The sequence below is a fragment of the Carassius auratus genome, chromosome 13 (assembly GCF_003368295.1).
Source record: "Carassius auratus strain Wakin chromosome 13, ASM336829v1, whole genome shotgun sequence".
Taxonomy (NCBI): domain Eukaryota; kingdom Metazoa; phylum Chordata; class Actinopteri; order Cypriniformes; family Cyprinidae; genus Carassius; species Carassius auratus.
Genome location: NC_039255.1, coordinates 1,677,591 through 1,699,290, shown reverse-complemented (window position 1 = coordinate 1,699,290; position 21,700 = coordinate 1,677,591). Strand labels below are relative to the sequence as shown.

At 36.4% G+C, this 21,700-nt stretch overlaps 2 protein-coding genes across 3 annotated transcripts in view; one reads left to right on the top strand and one right to left on the bottom strand.

The window, feature by feature from the left end:
- The window catches only part of LOC113113209 (DNA nucleotidylexotransferase), a 58,775-nt gene that overhangs the window by 17,163 nt on the left and 19,912 nt on the right, over nt 1-21,700 (bottom strand). Inside the window, exons 7-8 of the mRNA XM_026279378.1 lie at nt 14,870-15,091; nt 10,859-10,942 (exon numbers count right to left, since the gene is read on the bottom strand). Of these exons, the coding sequence (XP_026135163.1) occupies nt 10,859-10,942; nt 14,870-15,091 (306 nt within the window). The remainder of the gene's footprint in view (nt 1-10,858; nt 10,943-14,869; nt 15,092-21,700) is intronic.
- On the top strand, nt 4,421-10,720 carry LOC113112309 (THAP domain-containing protein 10-like). Of its 2 annotated transcripts, none has more exons than XM_026277756.1 (4): nt 4,421-5,123; nt 5,600-5,741; nt 5,928-6,147; nt 10,341-10,720. In XM_026277756.1, the coding sequence occupies exons 1-4, from the start codon at nt 4,773-4,775 to the stop codon at nt 10,396-10,398; spliced, it is 771 nt and encodes a 256-aa protein (XP_026133541.1). In that variant the 5' UTR covers nt 4,421-4,772; the 3' UTR covers nt 10,399-10,720. The 2 variants fall into 2 exon arrangements, with proteins under 2 accessions (XP_026133541.1, XP_026133542.1); XM_026277757.1 differs by lacking the exon at nt 10,341-10,720 and adding an exon at nt 6,370-6,540 and having other exon boundaries at nt 4,422-5,123.

The window sequence follows — 21,700 nt, the reverse complement described above, 5'->3', positions numbered from 1 at the left end:
TTTCAATCCATCAGGACTGAAAACAAGCTCCACTTTCAAAATTCAAAGATAAGCAGACTTCACTGTCTTGGTTTATTTAATTATATTAAGGCTAGGTTTCGACACAAATTTCACAATTCGATCCTTCACATGCTTGTGATTCGGTTTGATTCTGATTCCGATTATTTTGGATATACTGTATATCAAGTACAAGACATGGCTAATTTTCTCATATATATTTTCTCTCTCTATATAGGGTCCATAATGTAACTGATGATATTCTTAGCATTAAACTACTTGTCACAAGCTGATTGGTTCATGTTGCATATGCAGCCAATGAGCTTTACATTTACACGACTGATTAGCATTCGCTAACCCTCCACCTTCCCCAGCTCCACCTGTATAGATCTGCTATGGGTTAATTTCAATGCTATTTGTGCAGCAGCAGTACAGTATGTCTTAAATACTCACAGCACCATATTTGCTTATTTTTTGGCAGTAGCAAGTTCCTGTACTTGCTTTCTAGTAGCAGCAGCAATAATCTACAGCAGCAGCAGAGATATTACATAAACATTGTCACATCCAAAGGCATAACAATCCCACACTAAAGATCCTGACAGTAGAATAAGATGCTTCCAGCCGCATGTGTGACATTCAGACAGTCGGATAACGAACGCTGGTTCTCCTCTAAAGTGAGGAGGGTGTTTTTGGAGGTGTTTGCGGGGTCGGACGACCATCCTGTTCAGGGAGGAACTGTTTTGTCTATAGTTGATGAAATCCTCCAATGTGCTCATTCATCAAAGCCCAGAACACATATTAATTATCGTCCACCTTCAGCCGAACAGCAGAGGACAAAGCAGCACACACACATACAGTGACCTCAAAAGTAAAACACAATTACATCTCATTGCATTAGATGTCAGATTAAAATGTTCTGCAGAAAATGAAAGCATGAATGATTGACTGTGTGAAGGTCACTGCCTCTATGTTGGATGTTCTGTGCCCTGAAAATAATAATAACAATAAAACATACGCTAGTCTTCAAAAGTTTGTGGTTGGTAAACATTCTTAATGTTTTGGATTGTATTTGATAAAAAATACAGTGAAATTATTATTAAAATTTAAAACAGCAGTTTTCTGTGTAAATAATGTTAAAGTGTAAATCCAGTCTTCAGTGTCACATGATCTTCAGAAATCATGAAAATATACTGCTCAAGAAACATTTCTGATTATTATCATTTTCCCCACCTGTCTTCCCTCATTACCCTCCTCATTTGCTCCCTATTTATTTTCCTTGTATTAATATTAACTTCAAAACGTCATGTTTAATTCAGTGTGTTACTATCAGGTGTTTTGTGATTGTCTGTGAAATCTCTTAACAATTTCTGAGTGAAAATAGTTCCCACACAGTTTTATTCAGTGAACACCCATTGGTTTCAGTCCACCATCACATGCCAAGAAACATTACCGTGCAATTCAAACTTGTTAGTCGCTAATTACCAGCTTATGGAAGCTGCTTCATCTTCTGCGAATGGATTTGCATAAGTGCCGGGATGTAATTGGTATAATTTGAGCATGTTCTGTTATTACCTCTCCTTAATCATTCTGTGATGTGACAAAGCCATCTCCGCCCATAGAGGAGCTCAGTGGAGGTCAGAGGAACCCGGAGTAACCTTGTCAAGCGTCTGGATGATTAGCTATCCCTGCCAAAACGACTACGCCACCCGCGCTCATTTGTCAGAAACAAGACGGCGCACATCCATCCTTCAGAAAACAGGCTGGCCAGAGACATGAGAGGCAAGAATAGAATCAGAAACCAAATGCAAAACAGAAATATAAACTAGAGCGCTTCGCGCGATAAAAGTATCATTATCCCAGCGGTGGCAAGCAAATGTTCTTTCACTTAATTAAGCGCGAGACGACGAAATGAGCTGCTCTCAACACAAACGCACGACTCAATGGAGCGGCTTTGTGCCAGAGATACTTCATTGATCTTCATTAGGGCTTTAATGGGTCTTCAGGGTGGAAATGTGCGCCGACTCTCCATTACGAGGACATCCTCGAGCCGCTGACCTTCAGAGACGACGACAAACCGATGAGAGACTGAGAGAGTGATGGATAAAGCATATGTCACTCTGCCTTTAGAAATGAGTTACGTGCACATGAATGACCAAGCAAAGTCCTTTTATACACAACCCAAAAATGAGCTGAAGGTGCTTTTTTAACACGAACTGTTTTAACCCTTTAATGGTTATGATGCACATCATGTTTTCTGTCTCTGACTGATAGCTTTGAGTTCATTTTAATCAAGTAAAGTTATTTTAGAGTATTTGTACAAGCGTCCACCTTGAGCTTCTGGTGTCAGATCTTTCCTGATTGTGATCAAAATCAGTTTATAACAGTATCTGCTGAACTGTTATTAACATCTTATTGCAGTGTTATTGTTCAATCATTGGAATCCTATTATGTTTTTGTTAATATTTTGAATTATATTTTATTTATTTTATTCCTGTCCAAGTTCAAGTTCACGTTCATTTATTAATCACATAAAAAACTAAACAAATTTTTTTACCAAATGTTTTTAAACATTATTTGGCAATATAAAATCACAAAGCAAAAACTAACTCATAAGATTAAAAATAAATAATGCCGATAAAACCATAAACATTTTTTTTTTGCATTTTTAAATGTCAATATTGTTTTTACTTATTTTATCTCAGTTTTAATTATTTTGTACTTTAAGTTAAAGTAAATAAAAATAAGAAATGTTGAAAACGTGCTGAAATAAAATAAGTTTCAGGTAACATTTATTTAATTTTATACATGTATATACTTTGTGTGTGTATATGTATGTATTTATTTTATTATGTGTTTTTAATTTGTTTGCATCTTCACTAAATTGCATATTTTTGCTCAGTTTGGGCCTCTAAATAAAATTGCATTTCATATTACCACAATATCATACTATATGAGCAATAAAAGCCTGATGTATCATACATGATTCTTAAAAAAACATATGCAACTTTCTTTCTTTTTCTGGCCTAAAAGTCCAGCAAACTTCACTAAATTGCATACTTCTGCTTTTATTATTGCAATAAACTTTCATATTAAAATATTATGTCATGTTCATGCTTTACAGGGTTAAATGCATGACATCATGATACCGATATGCATTTGAACAGAGCATCCCATAACCTTGAGATCTTCTCTATTGGTTGCTTTCGAATAAAACTCAAAAGCAGCATTTAGTTTTATGCATAAACCCAACTGATTCTCAAACCGCTGACGTGCTCCCTGCCCTTCCACTTCACAGAAAGATCTTTAAATAGTGATTTGTGCCTTCAAAAGTGTCAGACATTGACACCGAGAGTGGCAGGACGTGTCTTTTGTGTCTCATGTGAACTGGGCTTTTGACAAGATCATGCAAATGAACCCAAAGGGCAAGACACGGGGTTCAGAGATGAAGACGTGCATGCATCACACTGTCCATCATCTAACAACCTTCTGCTGAGCATCTGACTCATGTTTACTGAAGGCATGCATCTGGTCATGTCTCTTACTGCGATGCATAACAATTCATTTCATTAGATTTAAATGCACAAAAACTTTTCAAGCAAAACATAAATCACAAAAGATTTTTAAGTCAGCTTGCAATGCAATTTGCAACCCATTTCAATTCAATAATATGATGCATTGTAAGTGAAACAGGAGATTCAATGAGAGAAACGAAGGTGGGATTTGATTTTATCCATTAAGATTTGATTGGATCATGAAAATGGCTATTAAATATTAGGAAAGGAGTCGGGTGGATGTCGGCTGAATGAAAGATTACACAATCATTTTTGTTGCTTGGAATAACAAGCACTGATGAATCACTCACAAGAGACCAAGAACATGTATTGAGGAAGAAAAAAGGGTCCGTTTTGATTTCGTCTTGATTTTAAAAGATAACAATCATCACAAACACACACTCTCTTTCTCCGTCTCTCCTCCAAACCAAAATAAAATTAATATACATCAACTGACACGTGATGCTTACATCTTAATTATATACATACTAAAAGTTTGGGGTCGGTAAGCTGTTTTAAATGTTTTAGAAATAAGTCTCTTCTGCTCACCGAGGCTGCATTTATTTGATCAAAAATACAGTAAAAATTGTGAAATATTATTAGAATTTAAAACAGCAGTTTTCCATGTGAATATCTGTTAAACTTTATTTTATTTCTGTGATGCTCCGCTGTATTTTCAGCATCATTCCTCCAGTCTTCAGTGTCACATGATCTTCAGAAATCATTCTTGTGATTCAAGAAACATTTCTGGTTATTATCAATGTTGAACACAGTTGTGCTGCACAATATTTTGGCAGAAACCGTGATGCATTTAATTTTTTAAAGGCTATGTTGCAGGTTTTTTTTTTTTTCTTTTCTGGTAATTTTCTAGTTCGTAATAAACATTTAAACAGTTATCCATTGTATTTGATGTTGTAGGGTATTACAAAAAAGAAATATAATAAGGAAAAGTAGGTGATATCTTAGCGGTTAGCTACAGGTTAGCAATGAATCTTGTTTCTCCCACAATGCATTGCATGACGTCACATGAGGTACTCGCTTTTGGACGACAAACGAAAGCCCGCCGTAATACCATTGAGAGAGTGAGACGAGTAGTGAGAGTAGTAGCTAGTGAAAGAGATCGATAGATTGATAGATAAATAGATATCATAGCATAAATATATAGTCAGAGATAGCATAGCATAACAGATAGCTTAGAGAAAGAGTAGAGAATAAATAGACAACATGGTTTATTACTGTGTTTGTGGCGGGTGCAAGAACTCCAGCAAAACTGGACATAGGGTCCATTGTTTCCCCAAGGACAAAGGGATCTTCCGAAGCTGGGTGCAATTTGTCAAGATTAGGCGGGCAGATTTTTCAGCTAGCTCTGTCACCGCCTACTCGAGAATATGCAGCGCGCATTTCAAGGAGGAGGATTACCACTCAGGGGATGCCAAGATGGTCGCACTTTCTTTAAAAAGTATGAGGATGGCTAAGTTAATTCCTACCGCCGTGCCGTCTGTGAATGCAAACCTCTCTGCTTGTCCTGTCCCGAGGTCGAGAGACACCGTCTGCCGCAAGCGATATATTGCCACGGTAAGCATCATGCTAACGTTAATGTTTACAAGCTGCGTTTTAGCTAGCTCTGTTTGTATTTTGCATACCGTGTTCCCTTTGACACAGCCTCCACTACAAGCGTGATCATTCTGACATTAGAAGAGCATATTTCGTGATTCACGAATATGAGCCAAAACAAAATTGCCCTGAAGTAAATGTCCATAATATGGACATCGGGAATCGTCATCGGCAATGGGCTTTCACAATAGTGTGTTTGCGTTTTGTGTTAGACTGCTACGGTTCTCTTTCACATATATTTGACCGTGACCGTGTAGTGGAGGCTAAACGCAAGTAAACACAGTTTACCCACCTCTGAAATATCAGAAACAGTTTATCCACTTTTCACTTCAAAGTTTAGTTACCTCTCAGTAAATTCACTAACGTTACCTCATAGAGTTTATGCATCACATGTACTCTAGACATTTATAACCACTTATTATATTTGTTTTGGCAAGATGATGACAGATACCTCACAGCAGGAGACCGTGGACAGTGTAGACACTGTGGAGAGTGTCGATACTGGCGATCAGCCCTTGTCCTCCTCCACTTCTGACGCTGTGACACAGTGTTATTTGAAGCCCCCCCGATGGTCTCGCGGTAAGTCTTGGGTATTTTAAGTGGTAGATATTCTGTCTAAATCATTGCCAGTATCTATGCAAGCAGTACATTTCCATACACATTGATTAAATTAATACATAGCCTACACCAAAACATAGCCGCTTAGATTTGCTATGATTTGCTATGATTGTCACATATTTGGGTATGTTTACTGCCTCTCCACAGCTGTGCAGGTTAACCTGAAGCCCAAGATGGTCAGCGTGGGTACACAGACGTCTTTCAGCCCACAAACCTCCACTCCCCTCGCTAGTCCTGAACAGACAGATGATGAAGATGATGATAATGCCTCTGTCGTTAGTGACTTATCGTGGGTGCCCGAAGAGCCGATGCATGAGGAGGACTTGTTTGATGAGGAGCCACCTTACGCGTGTGACCCCCACCACAAGTGAGATAATTTAAAACCAACATAGACCATTTTGAATGCTCATTTTATTTCCATCTTTGTAAGTGGCAATAATTGTCGCTGTACCCCATTCAAGGGGTCCTGCATGCCGCATGTCTGCTCCTCTGCCTGTTATTTGCATGTTATTTGCATGAAATTTGTTGTATGTAATTCAAAATAATTTACCAATCATTTTACCTGTGCCTTGTCAACCTCTGTGTGCAGTGTTGTCTGGGCCCACTGTGTGTCTGCTTGATGTGCTTTTGCGTGTGTGTGTGTGTGAGAGAAACAAAAGAAACTGTGCAAACGTTTCAGGTCAGTAATCTTCGTCCTTGTTCAGTAAATGTTCAGTAACCGTTAAAAGCAATGCCAATAAACTGTGTTTTCTTATCAAAATTCATGTGTTCTGTGTGCTTTATAACATTTTAAGGGCAATTGGGGGATCACAACAGAATAAGCAATTATTTTTATTAATTTTCATCCAAACGAGGCCATTGAAAGCCCTGATAGGTCTGGTCACCACTTTGAAATTTTTGTCTGATGGTTGAAACCACACAAGAGGGTAGAGGCATCCTTATACTCCTGCCTAAAACTCCATAAGCCCAGCGTATAGCCTGCCTGTACGCAGTGTACCGGTATTGCCTAGGGATAAGTAGGAAAGATTCTTAAGTTTAAAACTGTAAGTAGGTTGGAAACGTCATTTTAAGCCTGTCTCTTATGCATGTTTATTGTGTATGCAACACATCTCCTGTCACCTATAGCTGTTGTTCAAAAGACTCAGTGTAAAAAGATTGGTAAAGTAAACAAACCATGAACATACTCGTGCGTGCTGGCTTGAAGGGGACCATGATCCTGCCTGAAGTGTGAGTATGCTATGTGTAGCACAAACGGATTCAGGCAGCATGCCTCAAATCCAGGATGCTGCGTTAGGCACGTTACATCTGCTGGCCGCGGGGTGAGGTCCTCGACCAGCGACCAAAACGCGCTCACCTCCCTACAACACAAGCTCTCCACCACAGTTTCCATGGGACGACACCGCCCACACAGACACCTGCCAAACACAGCAACACAGACGCATACTACTCACTCCCTCTACCGGTAAGCCTGACGGTGTCAATGACAATTAATCACGAGGAAAACTAGTTGGCACTATCAACAATAATCACACTGAAGACATGACCAGCCGTCGGCGTCGGCTACGTTTGCAAACAACATTTTCACCGGAGGAGGTGGTAAAAGCTTAGAAATTAACAGTAGGGGTTCACAGGTGGGACTGTCAAGCTAGCCCATAGCTAATCACTGTCACTAGATATAAAGAAAACGTTGACTTTTATTCGGTGCTATTCACTGACAGTAAAAAAAAAGTTATTATTGTATGCACTGCTGTTCACAGACTACTAGCTCCAGCGGTCATTGCTGCGTTTCTAAATGGTAGCAACACACCAGGACACTTCACCAACTCTCCAGTCATTCTCCTCTGACCATGCATTTATTTGTCTTTGATTGCCATCGGCTCTCGGTATTTCCTCATTCGCCCTGTCACGTCTAAACGGTTCGAAATTATATGGCTGTGGGCCATCATAAATGTTAACTGTGGGTCTTTCCACCTCTTCCTCATCCCAGTTAGACGCCATAGTCACTGAGTGGTAGAACTAGTTCTAGTAGCTGCTGAGCTGCAAGGCTGGGGCTACCTTCCAGCACGTCTACCTCATGTGACGTCATCGCCGAATTGCGTAAAAAATAACCGTTACTAACCAAAAACTACAAAAACTGGACTTTAACACCATTTTGGAGACATTTCTAACTTTATATACATATCTTGACTGCTTTACGTACCCATTAATCGAAAGTAGTGTTTAACCTGCACCATAGCCTTTAAGGATTCTTGATTAGAAAGTTCAAAAGATCAGCATTTATTTGAAATGCAAACCTTTTAAAACATTATCACTGTCACTTTTGATGCAATGCATCCTTGATAACTAGAAGTATTAATTTCTTTAAGAAAAACTTGTGAACAGTAATGTATATCATATGAAATCAGTGGTTTTCATAGTGTTGAATATATGGCAAACAAAACTGATCTGAACCACATCAGTTTATCAACCTGAAACTAACTTTACGCATCCACAAAAAAAAAAAAATTAAATAAATGCAATGACATTCAGATGCTGTATTTTGTTTGCCATCAGCCTGTGCTTGGCTGGGATTGAACATTTCTTCTAATGCACAGCTTGATCTGAAATGCAACACATGAATCCTAAAACTTCTCGACTCACAGCCGAGGACATTTGCATGAATTTCGAAAAGACAGAAGGATAGTAAACCGAGAGAGCGATGACAACCGCTACAGCATTTATCAGTCTCTCTGCATCCCAGTCAGAGACGGAGTGATCGAAGCATTTCTCCGGCCGTGACAGGACGCGTTATATTAGCGCTGGCTCATTGGAGAAATCCTCCTGAGGAGTCTGGTCTGATTGTCTGTCAGCGGCCTGCAGCGGAGCTGTCACTGCGACCGACTTTGACAGATTGCTGCATTATGGGAAAAATGTAGGAAAATCAATGTATGTTAATATGAGGCGAGTGCTATAACTAAACAAGAAGCCGCCGTCTGCCACCCGTCGGGAATTCACGTCTGATTAGTCATCGCCGGGGAAAAGCCAATATATTTTTAAGCCCGAAAGTTAATTTGCACCTAATTTTTCAATCAAGTTTTTATTTTTGTGCCGGTCTGAAATTGTGTTTTCCATTAATGTGCATGTTGTGTGTGTGTGCTGTTAATGTGCATGTGTTTATGTGTGTGTGCAACTGCATTAACGGATGAAATCTGTGTGCAGAGAAGTTATTTATTATTATCAGAACACAATAACACAAGCACTCTAAACCGCACAAACAAACAGCCAGAGATGAACACGGGAAACATGATGAAATTATCATTAGCTGTTTAACATAAGCTTCTAATGTGCATCATCAGAATATGAATGTGGTGATTCATATTTAGGACAGAATCGAGTCAAAACTGCATCATGCTACACGCGTGTATTTCTGAATGAGGTCAAATCACTCGAAAACCGGATTGTAGGCTTTGAGCGTGTATTGGATTTCAGATCATTGAATTGAGTTTTGATTGCTGTAGCGAACAGAATTCAATTGACTGAAATTCACAGAAATTCGTACGAATGTAATTTTGAAGTGGAAAAGCAAACACAGTCTTTCGATGTTGGCTTGTTGGAAAGTTTTAAAAGCCTTGATGTTTTCAGGCCTCACAGATCAATACATAAACAGACAGATCTATTTCTATTTCCAATTCAACTTCCTGTGAGCAGTGGCCAATTCAATTCAATTCACACTCATGAATGGAAAGAGCTCCAGTTCTTCAGTTCTGAACTTGGCCACACACACACACACACACACTCAGACACTCACACACACTCTCTCTCTCACAGACGCACACACACACACACACACTCAGACACTCACACACACTCTCTCTCTCTCTCTCACAGACACACACACTCACACACACACACACACACACACTCACACACACAGACAGACAGACACACACACACTCACACACACACACACACACACACACACACACACGCTCAAACACACGCTCAAACACACACACACAAACACACACACACACACACACTCACACACAAAGACAGACAGACAGACACACACACACACACACACACACACAGACAGACACAAACACACACACACACACACACAGACAGACAGACACACTCACTCACACACACACACACACACACTCACTCACTCACTCACTCACACACACAGACACAAACACACACACACACACACACACACACAGACAGACACACACACACAGACAGACACACACACACACACACAGCCATTGTTTTGAGCTCTAGATGAGCGTTTGCTTTAGTTGCATCGAGACAAAATCCCTTAATTATAATCACGTTTTTCCTACATATAGAGAAAAGAGCATCTGATGCAACATAAAACACCCAAAAAATTCACAATGCATTCACAAACTATCCATAATTGCAGGAAAAGCTGATCAGTTCACTGTTCATTCATGTGAACAGCAGAGAGAAACCAGAGACAAGTCATCTCCATCAACATCTGTTTGTCTGATCACTCAGATGCACTCGGTGAGTAGAGATGCTAATCTAATGCTTTCTGTTTGTTCGTTTTTTCAGGGGGGGAAATGTGAAAGAATATGTCCAGACTGGACCTATAAGAAGTCCTGCTCTCTGAACTAAATCGACACTAAAGTGCACGAAAGCCAAGACTGGAAAACATGCTGTTCTCTACGGAAAATAAAACCCTGAATCTGCTTATAAAGCATCTGAACAAAGATTCAGCAACACAACAGCCGTTCAGTTTGACTTTCTTCTGTATATACAGCATCCACATTCATCATTTCCCAGCTTTTCACTCGTCATGGAAATACAGCTCCTGATCAGAAGGAAAATCTCCAAAGATTGTCAAGAATGCATTTCAATTCATGACAAACCTTCAAAATCTGACAACAGCATCATCCTAAATACCCTGTATTTTACACATGCAACCTGAAGAATAAAAACAGTCAGTGACTTTAATAAAAGGTCTTTTAACTGACAGACCTTTGAGTGTTGCAATTTCTCACATTTCTCCTCAAATGCTATTTCCAGTGTTCCTGTGTTCCTGTGTGTGTGTGTGTGTGTGTGTGTTGTACCGTAGCTTTGTCGTACAGCGCGTGATGGTCCAGCAGTTTTCCTCGCTCCAATCTGGCGAATCGTCTCAGGTCTCTTTCAAACAGCTGAAGAAAGAATACAGATTAATCAGATCAGTTTATTAATATCATGGTTTTACCATGTTCTTTGCTTTTTCTATCATGCTTTTTATGGCACCTAAACAAGTTATTGCACACAAAAAAAATTATTTGTTCACAAATCAGCATATTAATAAATTACATTTTAATAAGTACAGTTTAACAGTTTTATAAAATTTGGTGAGCATTGGAATAAACCTGTTCACTAACATGATAATAATAATAATAATACCATTTTAATATTATAATTTTATTAAAAAAAAACGCTTTACACAAATAATTATTACATTTTTTATTCGTAATTAAAAATGATATATTTAAAAAATAATACAATTTATTTCCAAATTTTGAAATGAAATATATTTAATGTGTACAAAATTCCAAATTAACTCTGAAAACATATAAATCTGGTTATTTTGTATTTAAAACCCATTCAATTTATTAAGACTATTACAGGAATCTGAACTGTTTCATTTATGGTTAACACAAAAATGCATCATTTTTAATCTATTCATGTTAAAAGAGTTTGCAATATATATATATATATATATATACAGTATTTGTGTGTGTGCATGTACGTTTAATGTTAATAACACCCTTTTTAAGATCTCAAATGTTTTATGCAAAGCACAATGAGATTAAATTCAGCACAAGAATGTTGTTTTGCTATTTGTGTAAATCACATTGTGCATTATAATATCAGACTGTCTGATCAGCTACAGATGATATTACCAGAGCGCTCGTCCACAAACAGAATAATCTAAAGAACAAAGCCATTGAATGAGTTTGTTCTTTCTTGTTTAGATATTTCCCCTTGAGCAAATAAAGCAGTAAAGTGAGATTTAAAGTGATCCTGAACACACTACTGTACACTGATGCTGTTGTTTATGGCGTTAAGCATCATGAATCTCTGTAGAGACTCTTATCGTGGCCGGCAGACCTTTTTAAACGCTGCTCCATTACGCTCTTCAAACATACAGTGGTTTTAATGTTTTCTGTCATTATCTAAAGCTCCTCTAGGTCACGGATGCTCGGGCTGGAAATAAACACCATGAAGAGAGAACGCATTCATGAATAAATGCATGAATTCATTTTAAAGTACTCCCAACTTGTAATGAGATGCACATAATGACATGATTTATTAATAATGATAAGCCTCAGAAACAAACTTCCTCGAACGACTGCAGAGATCTGTGGGTGCTCAAAGCATCATGGGATAGCGAGGCCCGGAATGTAATTAAAGCAGCTCAGACTCAAGGTCAAAGGTCATCTATAAACAGCTGGAGTCAAACTCTGTCTGTCTCTGACGGCCCTAAAGACTTTCCTCTGTGCTTGTGGGACGGAAACACAATAGATGGAGACTGTATGCACGCTATCTAGGCCTTCGTTAAGATTTACATGAAATGCACAAAAAATGTGGATTACACAGTTTTAAAAATAAACTAATAAGCTTAATGTGATGCATATTTGTCGATCAAACACTGTAAATATATATATCTGATCGATAATTATATAATGTGGTTTTCCATTACTTTATTAATTTACATTACTTTACAAATAACTTGATCAGTGGTTTTCAACCACCAGGTTTGCAAAATCATTTGAACCAGTTTGGGGAACGCGAATCATTTGAGTCAGTTCAGGAGTTGTGAGTCTGAATCATTTGAATCAGATCGGGAGTTCGGAGCGGGATCGCGAATCATTTGAGTCAGTTCGGGGATCGCGAATCATTTGAGTCAGTCCAGGAGTTGTGAGCGTGAATCACTTGAATCAGTTCGGGAGTTCGGAGAGGGTTAGCGAATCATTTGAGTCAGTTTGATGATCGCGGATCTTTTGTGTCAGTTTGGGAGTTCGTAGCGGGTTCGCGAATCATTTGAATCAGTTCGAGAGTTCGGATCAGTATCGCGGATCATCTGAATCAGTTCGAGAGTTCCGATCCGGTTCGCGAATCATTTGAGTCAGTTTGGGAGTTCGGAGCATGAATCATTTGAGTCAGTTCGGGAATTAGAAGTGGGTTCATGAATCATTTGAGTCAGTTCGGGAGTTCGACGCGGGTTCGTGAATCATTTGAGTCAGTTTGGGGATCGCAAATCTTTTGAGTCAGTTTGGGAGTTTGTAGCGGGTTTGCGAATCCTCGCGAATGGCGCATGTGCATTTTGAGTGCGTTCTTTCACTGCATTATTCGGTTTATTCAAATGCATTTATGAATGCATGTGAATGGTCACAAAATTCAAGAAAATGTATATATTTATATAATTTTATGTAGTTAATCAATATCACAAGAAGAGTGCCATTGCAGTTTTTCTCCAAAAATCATCATGATTAAAATGGGATATTAAGTTACTACAAACAATAATTTAATTACAAATACAAAATGTTGCAGAATAATGTAATATATGAATTAATAATAGCCTAAAGCGTGTTTCTGAGCATGCGCGTCTGATTTTGTAACAAAGCAAAGGAAATCTGAGTGTGAGCTGAGAGATTCGCGCTCGCGCATTATTTTAATGTGCTTTCGCGTTGCATTAATGCACTCTTGCTGCAGCTTCATTTATGGGATTTATTTATTTATATAGGGTGAATACTGGTAAAGTGGGACAGTTAAGCTTAATAATTCATATCTTTACATGGATATGTTTGTTTTTTACTAAAAATCAACACTGAGCTCATCAGTAGCAAGTATGTGATAAAAAAAAATAAAAAAATTCTGTGGCTATGACATCACTTCCGGGGTGTGGCACATCATATTTAACAACCTCGCAGTAAACTGTGATGGTAAGTAAAATGACATTGCATTCTGAGGTAAATAATGTTAAGTTTATAAAAATAAAACAACTCATGGATCATTTGTAATTGTTACATATTTTGTTATAGGATGTAATGGTGAATCAGAATTTTTAAAAATCACATTCATATTAATCTTCTTGGGGGTTTTTTATGCAATTTTGACACTGTCCCAGTTTGCCAATAGCATATTGTTAAATTGGGACAGGGTATTACTGGCAAACTGGGACAGATATTCAAGTCATTCTAATGGAGGAGTAGAGTTACCTTTTTATATGTCCCTCATACATTTAGTTAGTTAGCTAGATATTTCAACAAAGAATGACTTAAACTACGCCAGCTCTCACGCATTCACCGTGAGAAACACGCAATTAACACTTTTCACACGCTCTCACGCCACACATACATTTTCTCACGCACAGAAAAATCACGAAGCAAAGAGGACACGGAGACCGACAGACTAGACAGAGCGGGTTACTAAAGATATTTAAAAAAAAATCTCAGCTCTCTCTGTGAATGAAGGTTATTATTATTATTATTATTATTTGTATGAAATAAATTTAACCCAATATAAAATTTTGTGGGCAGGCGAGGGAGGGGGTGGGTTGAATTTGCTGTACCTGCACCCCTTCTTAAAAAAAGTGATGTTTCTATTATTGTTGTTGTTTATATTGTTATTGTGCATTTAATTTATAAGGCCTACACTTGAATAACAACTGAATGTGTTTTAAGTGTCCCAGTTTTCCAATAAAGGTGTCCCAGTTTGACAGTAGCGCCTGGAAAAATGTGGTTTGGGGTCATTGTGTGTTTGAGGAAGAGTCATCCATCCTGTGTTTAATGTGTCTTTCTTTTTCATTGTCTTTAGTATAGAAGAGCTCCTAAGCTATTTGGAATAGTATCATCTCATGCATATATGCATCTCATTAAGTTTATCAATTTGTTAATGTAAAAACCGTGTAATCAATATGAATGTATATTTGATATGCAATTCAAATCTAAAAATCTTTATCTAAAAATATTTTTTGAGCATTTTCTGAAAGGTGCCTGGACACAAAGTGCTTGATTTTTGTTCGATCTCGTCCTAGAACTGACAGTGTTTTTTTTCGTCCAATCAGATGTGTGATCTCGTACCATGGACCCGGTCCATCCCAGCAGAGCGTAAGCATAACGCTCCAGCGGAGGAGCCACCAGATCCACCCTCACCGCTCTCCAGTCACGCCCCGTCTCCTGCTCGCCCTTCAGCTTCACGATCAGGAAACACTTGCTGAAATGATCCATGGCCTCGAAGCGGTGAGTCGGCAGCTGCCGCAGGTCAAAGGTCGACTCCTGGAGGTCTGAGTACAGCAGGATGCTCTGAGCGGGAAAACATCCAAACATCTATTTTCAAAGGTATTTATTTTGTTTTCAGAATACAAGCATATGTGGGTTGTATATATTGATATATAAATATATTAAAACAATTCTTACAGTCTTCCTGCATTCATTTTCCATGCACGACATTTATTTTTATAGTTTTTTTATTTTGCAATGTGTCTTTGTTTTTTTTCCTCTCACACTCCATCCTCGCAACAAAACTAAATGAAAAGCAATGCATGTGGTGGTTTACGGTTCCAGTGGACCGTCCTGATTTGGAGTCTGACAGAAGGAAGTCTTTATTTGCAGACGCAGCAGAGCGCCGGCTCTAAATAAACTCAGGAAAGCCGTGGTATTGAATAAGTCATTGTGAAGTGAAGCTAATAGAGCAGACCTCAATCGCTTCTCACTCCGTTAAAGGATATAGAGAACCTGAAATACAATTCCTGTTAAATTATCAAACTGGATCCCGGAGCAGCGGGACGTCTTTCTCCATCTGTGCTAAACGGTTCCACTCCATAAGAAATGAAATCAATTCTATTCTATTCTATCCTTCTCTATACAGTCACAATAAATTAAGAGCGGCGTAGCTTTAAGAGAGAGAGAAAGAGAGAGAGAGAATCATTTAGATACTACTTTTTATTAATAAAATTTTGACATCTTAATTTATCACTTTATTATATGTTTTTAATATATTTCATTATTTTATTATTTATTATTATTTATTATTTTTTTAATTAAATAAATATGTTCTGTTTTCAGTTTTAAAGTTTATTTTAGTATCACTAACATACTAGCGTTTATATTTATATTTTTATTATTAGTCTTTATTTTTTTTTATTTGTAATTGCTATTTTCGTATAAGTTACATACTATTGTAGTAACTAATATTTTGAATATTATTTTATATTTAGTTTTTAGATTTGTAATTGTATTTGTAATTGTATTTGGTTATTAATAATTGATTGTTGTAGCATTTATTACTTCAATGTTATTTTTTTTTTATAGTTTAATAATTTTAACCATTTAGTTATACATTTTCAACAGATTTGTTATTTTAGTATCATTGAGACTATTGTATTTATTAATATTTTAACTTGTTTTTTTATCATTTATTTTATTATTAGTTTTAGTTATATTTTCTAATTATTTAGTTCTATATATTTTTTATTTTTATATTTTCTGTTTTAATTTTAATTTTAGATTGCTTTTTTAGCAATTTTGTTGTGTTTTTGTAATTTTTACGTGTTTTTAATGGCTTTTTTATTAATCAGTTTAATTATACAATTAGCTTTAGTAAATAAAACAAATTAAATTAAAATGAGAAATCTTGATCAAATAGTTAAAAACGAGAAACTACCAACTAGTTAAGTTTTTATCTTATTTATAAATAAAAAATAAATAAAATAAATATTTTCTTTATGGTTTTAGTTTTAGTTAACTATAACGAGCTTCAGTGGAAGTAAACAAGAGTTAGACAGAGACAGAATAAAGGTATCTTATGCTTACTGATGTTGAATTTATTCGATCAGAAATCAAATTAAAATTGTGAAATAATATTGCAATTTAAAATAATAGTTTTAATTTACTTTATGACTTAAGATTAATTATATTTTATATTAAAGTGTAATTTATTTCTGTGATGCTCCGCTGTATTTTCAGCATCATTCCTCCAGTCCTCAGTGTCACATGATCTTCAGAAATCAGAATAATATGATGATTTTAAAAACTGTGTTCTATTTGAAGTATAATCATGTATCAATCATAGTTTTCGGAAAAATAATAAAAAGAATCATTCTTAATAACTGACACTGAAGACTGGAGTAAATTCAGCTTTGATCACAGAAATAAATTATACTTTACATAAACAATAGATATTTCGAATAATAATAATATTTAAAATTTTTTTTACATTTTTTATCAAATAAACAAAGCATTGTTCAGCAGAAAAAAATCAATTTGTGTGCAATGGAAGAGGACTTTGCAACACTTCACATTTATCAGCGAATGTGAGGATAAAGCTGCACCGTATGAATCTAAAGCATGACAAAGAATAAATTTAGATGCAAACACTTACAAACACTTCACACCAATGGTGATTTACACCAATTACGTTTTCTATTTATGCATGCTTAAATTAGATTAGCATTTATGCATTAATTAGACATTGCAATCCGGAGCAACGACAGAGTAACATAAGCAATTCATCACAGAGCTAACAATATATATTGCACAGATGAGTCTCGAATAGAACAGGCTTTGTGAAGGTTTTCTCAAGCCTTGCAGCTGCGATGCAATGAGCTGAATTCATGCACAGTTACAAAAAACACAATGCAATACCTGATACTTACATTGAAGACCTTTTCCATGCTAGCACATATAATGATGCATGAATCAGATTGAAGTCAACATCAAATTAACAATCTCTTCTTTTGTTTTTGTGAATGAGTCAACACTGCAAAAATGTTTGTCTTCACAATCCAACAAATTCCTAACGTATAACGGTTTCACTCTGAAAAATGTCACATTAGAGGGATGCAAATATGTTTCCATGTTGACTTCTGAGATAAAAATCAAATTTTTATTAAAAATAATCCATGCAAAGGTGACAGCTACAGGATCAGCTATATTTTTATAATCAAAACAGCGCAGCAAGGCGTGCTTGTGTTTGCAAACGCTATCTGATGCTTCAGCAGTTTTATGCATTTGATGTTTTTTTTTCGGTCTCTTTTATAAAAAGCTGATGCAGAGGACAACAGAAAGTGTGTCAACATGACGACGGCTGATGTAATGTCACATTGGCAGCGAGCAGGAGTCGGAGACTGCAAACCCACTGCCCCGAGAGTAAAGATTAGCTTGTGTTTGCCTTTGATTCACCAGCTTCTGCTGCGACTGTTTAACCAGAGATTGCTTAAATTGCTGAGAAGCGGTAGATCACAGCATGCACAGTGCGAATAATTCCTGGAGGAAATTATGCATGACTGACTTCACGTCTGCACACTATTTGACAAATGCATTTGACAGGACACAAATAACGCACTGGAATGCAACTATTTAAGGCCAGAAATAATCAAGTATGCAAGTTTGGTTAACACTTTGCAAGTGTGTGCTCTCATTGTACATGCAAAATATAAAATATACAAAGTGTGCATGGTATACAAATGCATTAAGATGCATATTAAAAATGTTGCATCAGCACACAAAATTATATTAGTAATTTATTAGAAATTATATTCATAATTATACAGTTCTCATACACAAGATTTTATTGGTATTGAATTAAGCAACAAAAAGTTACATTTTGTTTAGTTAATAAGTTTAATAACTTTTTATAAATCATATTTAAGGATTTAAAAACTATACATAATACAAATGTATTAATTTATTAATCAACCAATAACACTAAATAATTTGAATATTTTCAAGAAATATAGATATAATTCCTGGCATGTTTTAATCTAGATTAAAAATAAGAAAAAAATCACTTTTCTTTAAAGAAAGATTTTCAAAATGACCATTTTGAATCAATATCTAGGAAGTATTTCAGGGTTATTATAGTTAACTAAAAATTGTTAAATAAAAATGTAAAAATGTAGTTTTTATAACTATAAAATCTTTTTAATTTCTCGTTTAAATTTAGTTTAATTTGATGAAAAACTATATAAACATTTATATATATATATATATATATATATATATATATATATACAAATATAAATATAAAAACAAATATAAAAAAACTACTAAAAATTACAAAAACACAAAAAAAACTATACTTAAACTTTACAATTATAACAAAAGTGTACAATGTAAAAAAGAAAAACTAATGCCAAATATTAATAAAAACTATACAAATACAAAATACAAAAATAACACGAATGTTTTAGTCCAGATTAAAATGTAAAATGTTTAAGTGTAATCAAACAGATAAAAAAAACAAAAAAACAATCAGAGCATTTTCAATAAATATGGAGAGAATATTTGAGTCCAGATTAAAATGCAGTAAATGTGTGAGCATATGAGTATTTTTGGGAACGAGTGGTTCTCGATTCCCTGTAATGAAGTGAGTTCAGTGAGTTACACACGGTGAAATATAACGGGTCTCTCTGTGCTGCTTGTCTGACAGATGAAGACCCAGGGCTAAAGGTTCGATCCGCAGGGGATGAAGAAGCAGTGACCCAACACTTCTTCAGATTGATTGAGGCGTTGGTGCAATGGGTCTGCAGAGACTTCAGAGCCACACACACAAAACCATTGATTATATCACACTTTACAATCCACCCCGACAACCAGCGGCTGTTTTAATGTTAACCACAGGGGTCAGAAGAAATATATACATTCAGAGACTGACCAAAAAACGTCTTTTCACAAGGACACTTCTTATCCCTTCAGATGTATTTTACGGCTCGCTCTCTCCGCAGGCTGGATGAATAAAACACCATGATGTGATGCCAAGAGCCTCGAGGGACGACATCGAGCATGACAAGGTTACACAACTTAAAATCGACCTTCTTTACTGCCATTTAATCACCAGCTGTCTCTCTCCCCCTGGAGGCACGGAGGACGGACACGGGATATTATCTCTCTTGCAACCCTCAGAAAACTTGAGGTCTGAGTTAAGCTTCTTTTCAGTGTCCCCTGAACCCCCAGGAGGCCTAAAAATCACCAAGTTTTTTTAAATTTCCAAAATCAAAAACACAGTAAAAATTCTGAAATATTATTACAATTTAAAACAGCGGTTTCCCGCGTGAATATCTGTTAAACTCTAATTTATTTCTGTGATGCACTGCATAATTTTTTTTAGCATCATTCCTCCAGTCTTCAGTGTCACATGATCTTCAGAAATCAGAGTAATGTGCAGATCTTTCTGATCTCAGATCGATTGTTTTAATGTCTTTTATTTGAGCTGTTAAAGAGCCTCATTTCTGACGTTTGTTTCTCTCAAGATCAGATGTGAATTCTATCTAACACACAAGCTGATAACAATATAAGAGGACGGAAAGCAAGCAGTACAAAGCGAAAGAGGAAGGAGGCAGGCACTAGGTTATTTTTAATCTCTGAAATGACAGAGAGGACGACAGGCAACCCATCATCGTCTGTCTCCTCCCACTCACTCGCCGCATGAACTCCTCCAGGCTTCCAGGTGGAAACAACACACGCGTCTCATCGCTCTTCTTCCCTCGTAGCATCGTAGCTTAGCATTCACTTTCTCATGTTCATTTCTTTTCTCCATCTGGAGCAGAAAGGCTTTCTCCTGTCCTCTCCACTCAACATGCTCTTTACCCAGCGTTGGGGGTAACGAGTTACAAAGTAACGGATTACAGTAACTAAATTACTTTTTTTTTTGGGTAATGAAGTAAAGTAACGCATTAAACTAATAACATTGGTAACTACACTACTTTACTAGACTATAGGAACGCGCTTTCCTGCCGTGTTTGCCTGTTTGTAAAGTTCTGGGCCTGGTTTCCCGATAACGATTGATCTTAGCGCTTAAGAGCATTTTCTATCAGTCATTTTACGATCGTTCGTTATTGTTTCGCGTGCGTTTCCCAAAAATCACCGAGCTGTGCTTTAAGTGATGCTTAGAGGAGTCGCTGTCCGTTTGTCTAGTGCTGAAATGTCGTTTATTGACGTTAGCCTAATGCTGCGTTCCAGACAGACAACTTGGATATAATAACTATAATGCAATACTATATTTTATTATAGTGTATAATATTATACTTTACATAATAATATATAATGTACTTTTTATACAGTAGAGAGAGAGAGAGAGAGAGAGAAAGAGACGTTATTTCCGGGTCTAATACATACGTAGCTGGTTTTCATGCACTTCAGCAAGTCATTGACATATTTACATGCATAAAAACAAATTAATATGTTCAATTATTTCTTAAAATAGCCTTATGAAATGTTTTCCCCCCGAGAGTCATGCTGGGTTCACTTCATGAGCATTTGATCGTTTGATTTGAGTAAAACTAGCATCACATACACGGAACTGTAAAGGTATTCACGTTAGCATGTCAAAATAAGAGTCCGGTTTAATTTAAAGACAAGTATTTGATTAATACAATCCAATTTAACCAATAAAAAGGAGTTGAGAAAAAAATAAACAGACAAAAATGGAATCCAGAAAAATTTAAACGGTAAAAACGGAATTTGGAAAAAATAAATAAAACAGAATCTGGGGAAAAAATAAAACGGATTTCATAGAGCCCTAAAAAAGTAAAGTAATAAGTATTTTTAAAGTAATAAGTAATAAATAAATTACTTTTCAAATGCAGTAACTAGTAAAATGATCTCTTTACAATTTACAGAAGTAACTAGTAACTAATTAATTTTTTTGAGTAACTACCCCAACACTGTTTTTACCAATAACTCTCAAATGAAACCCTAACACCATGTCTACATGAGATTCACACAGCACTTTCCTAAATTTGAAGGTCACTGCTTAGTATGAAGTTATACTAACAAGAGTAAAAGGGCAGTTTTCATAAATTAATTGGTTTCTGAAGCACAGTATAAAAACCGTAAATGAGAAATTTGAAAAGAAACTCAATCTGGCACCTGGTGCTGATTTCATTAATTAAATGACTAATTTTCCCTGAGATT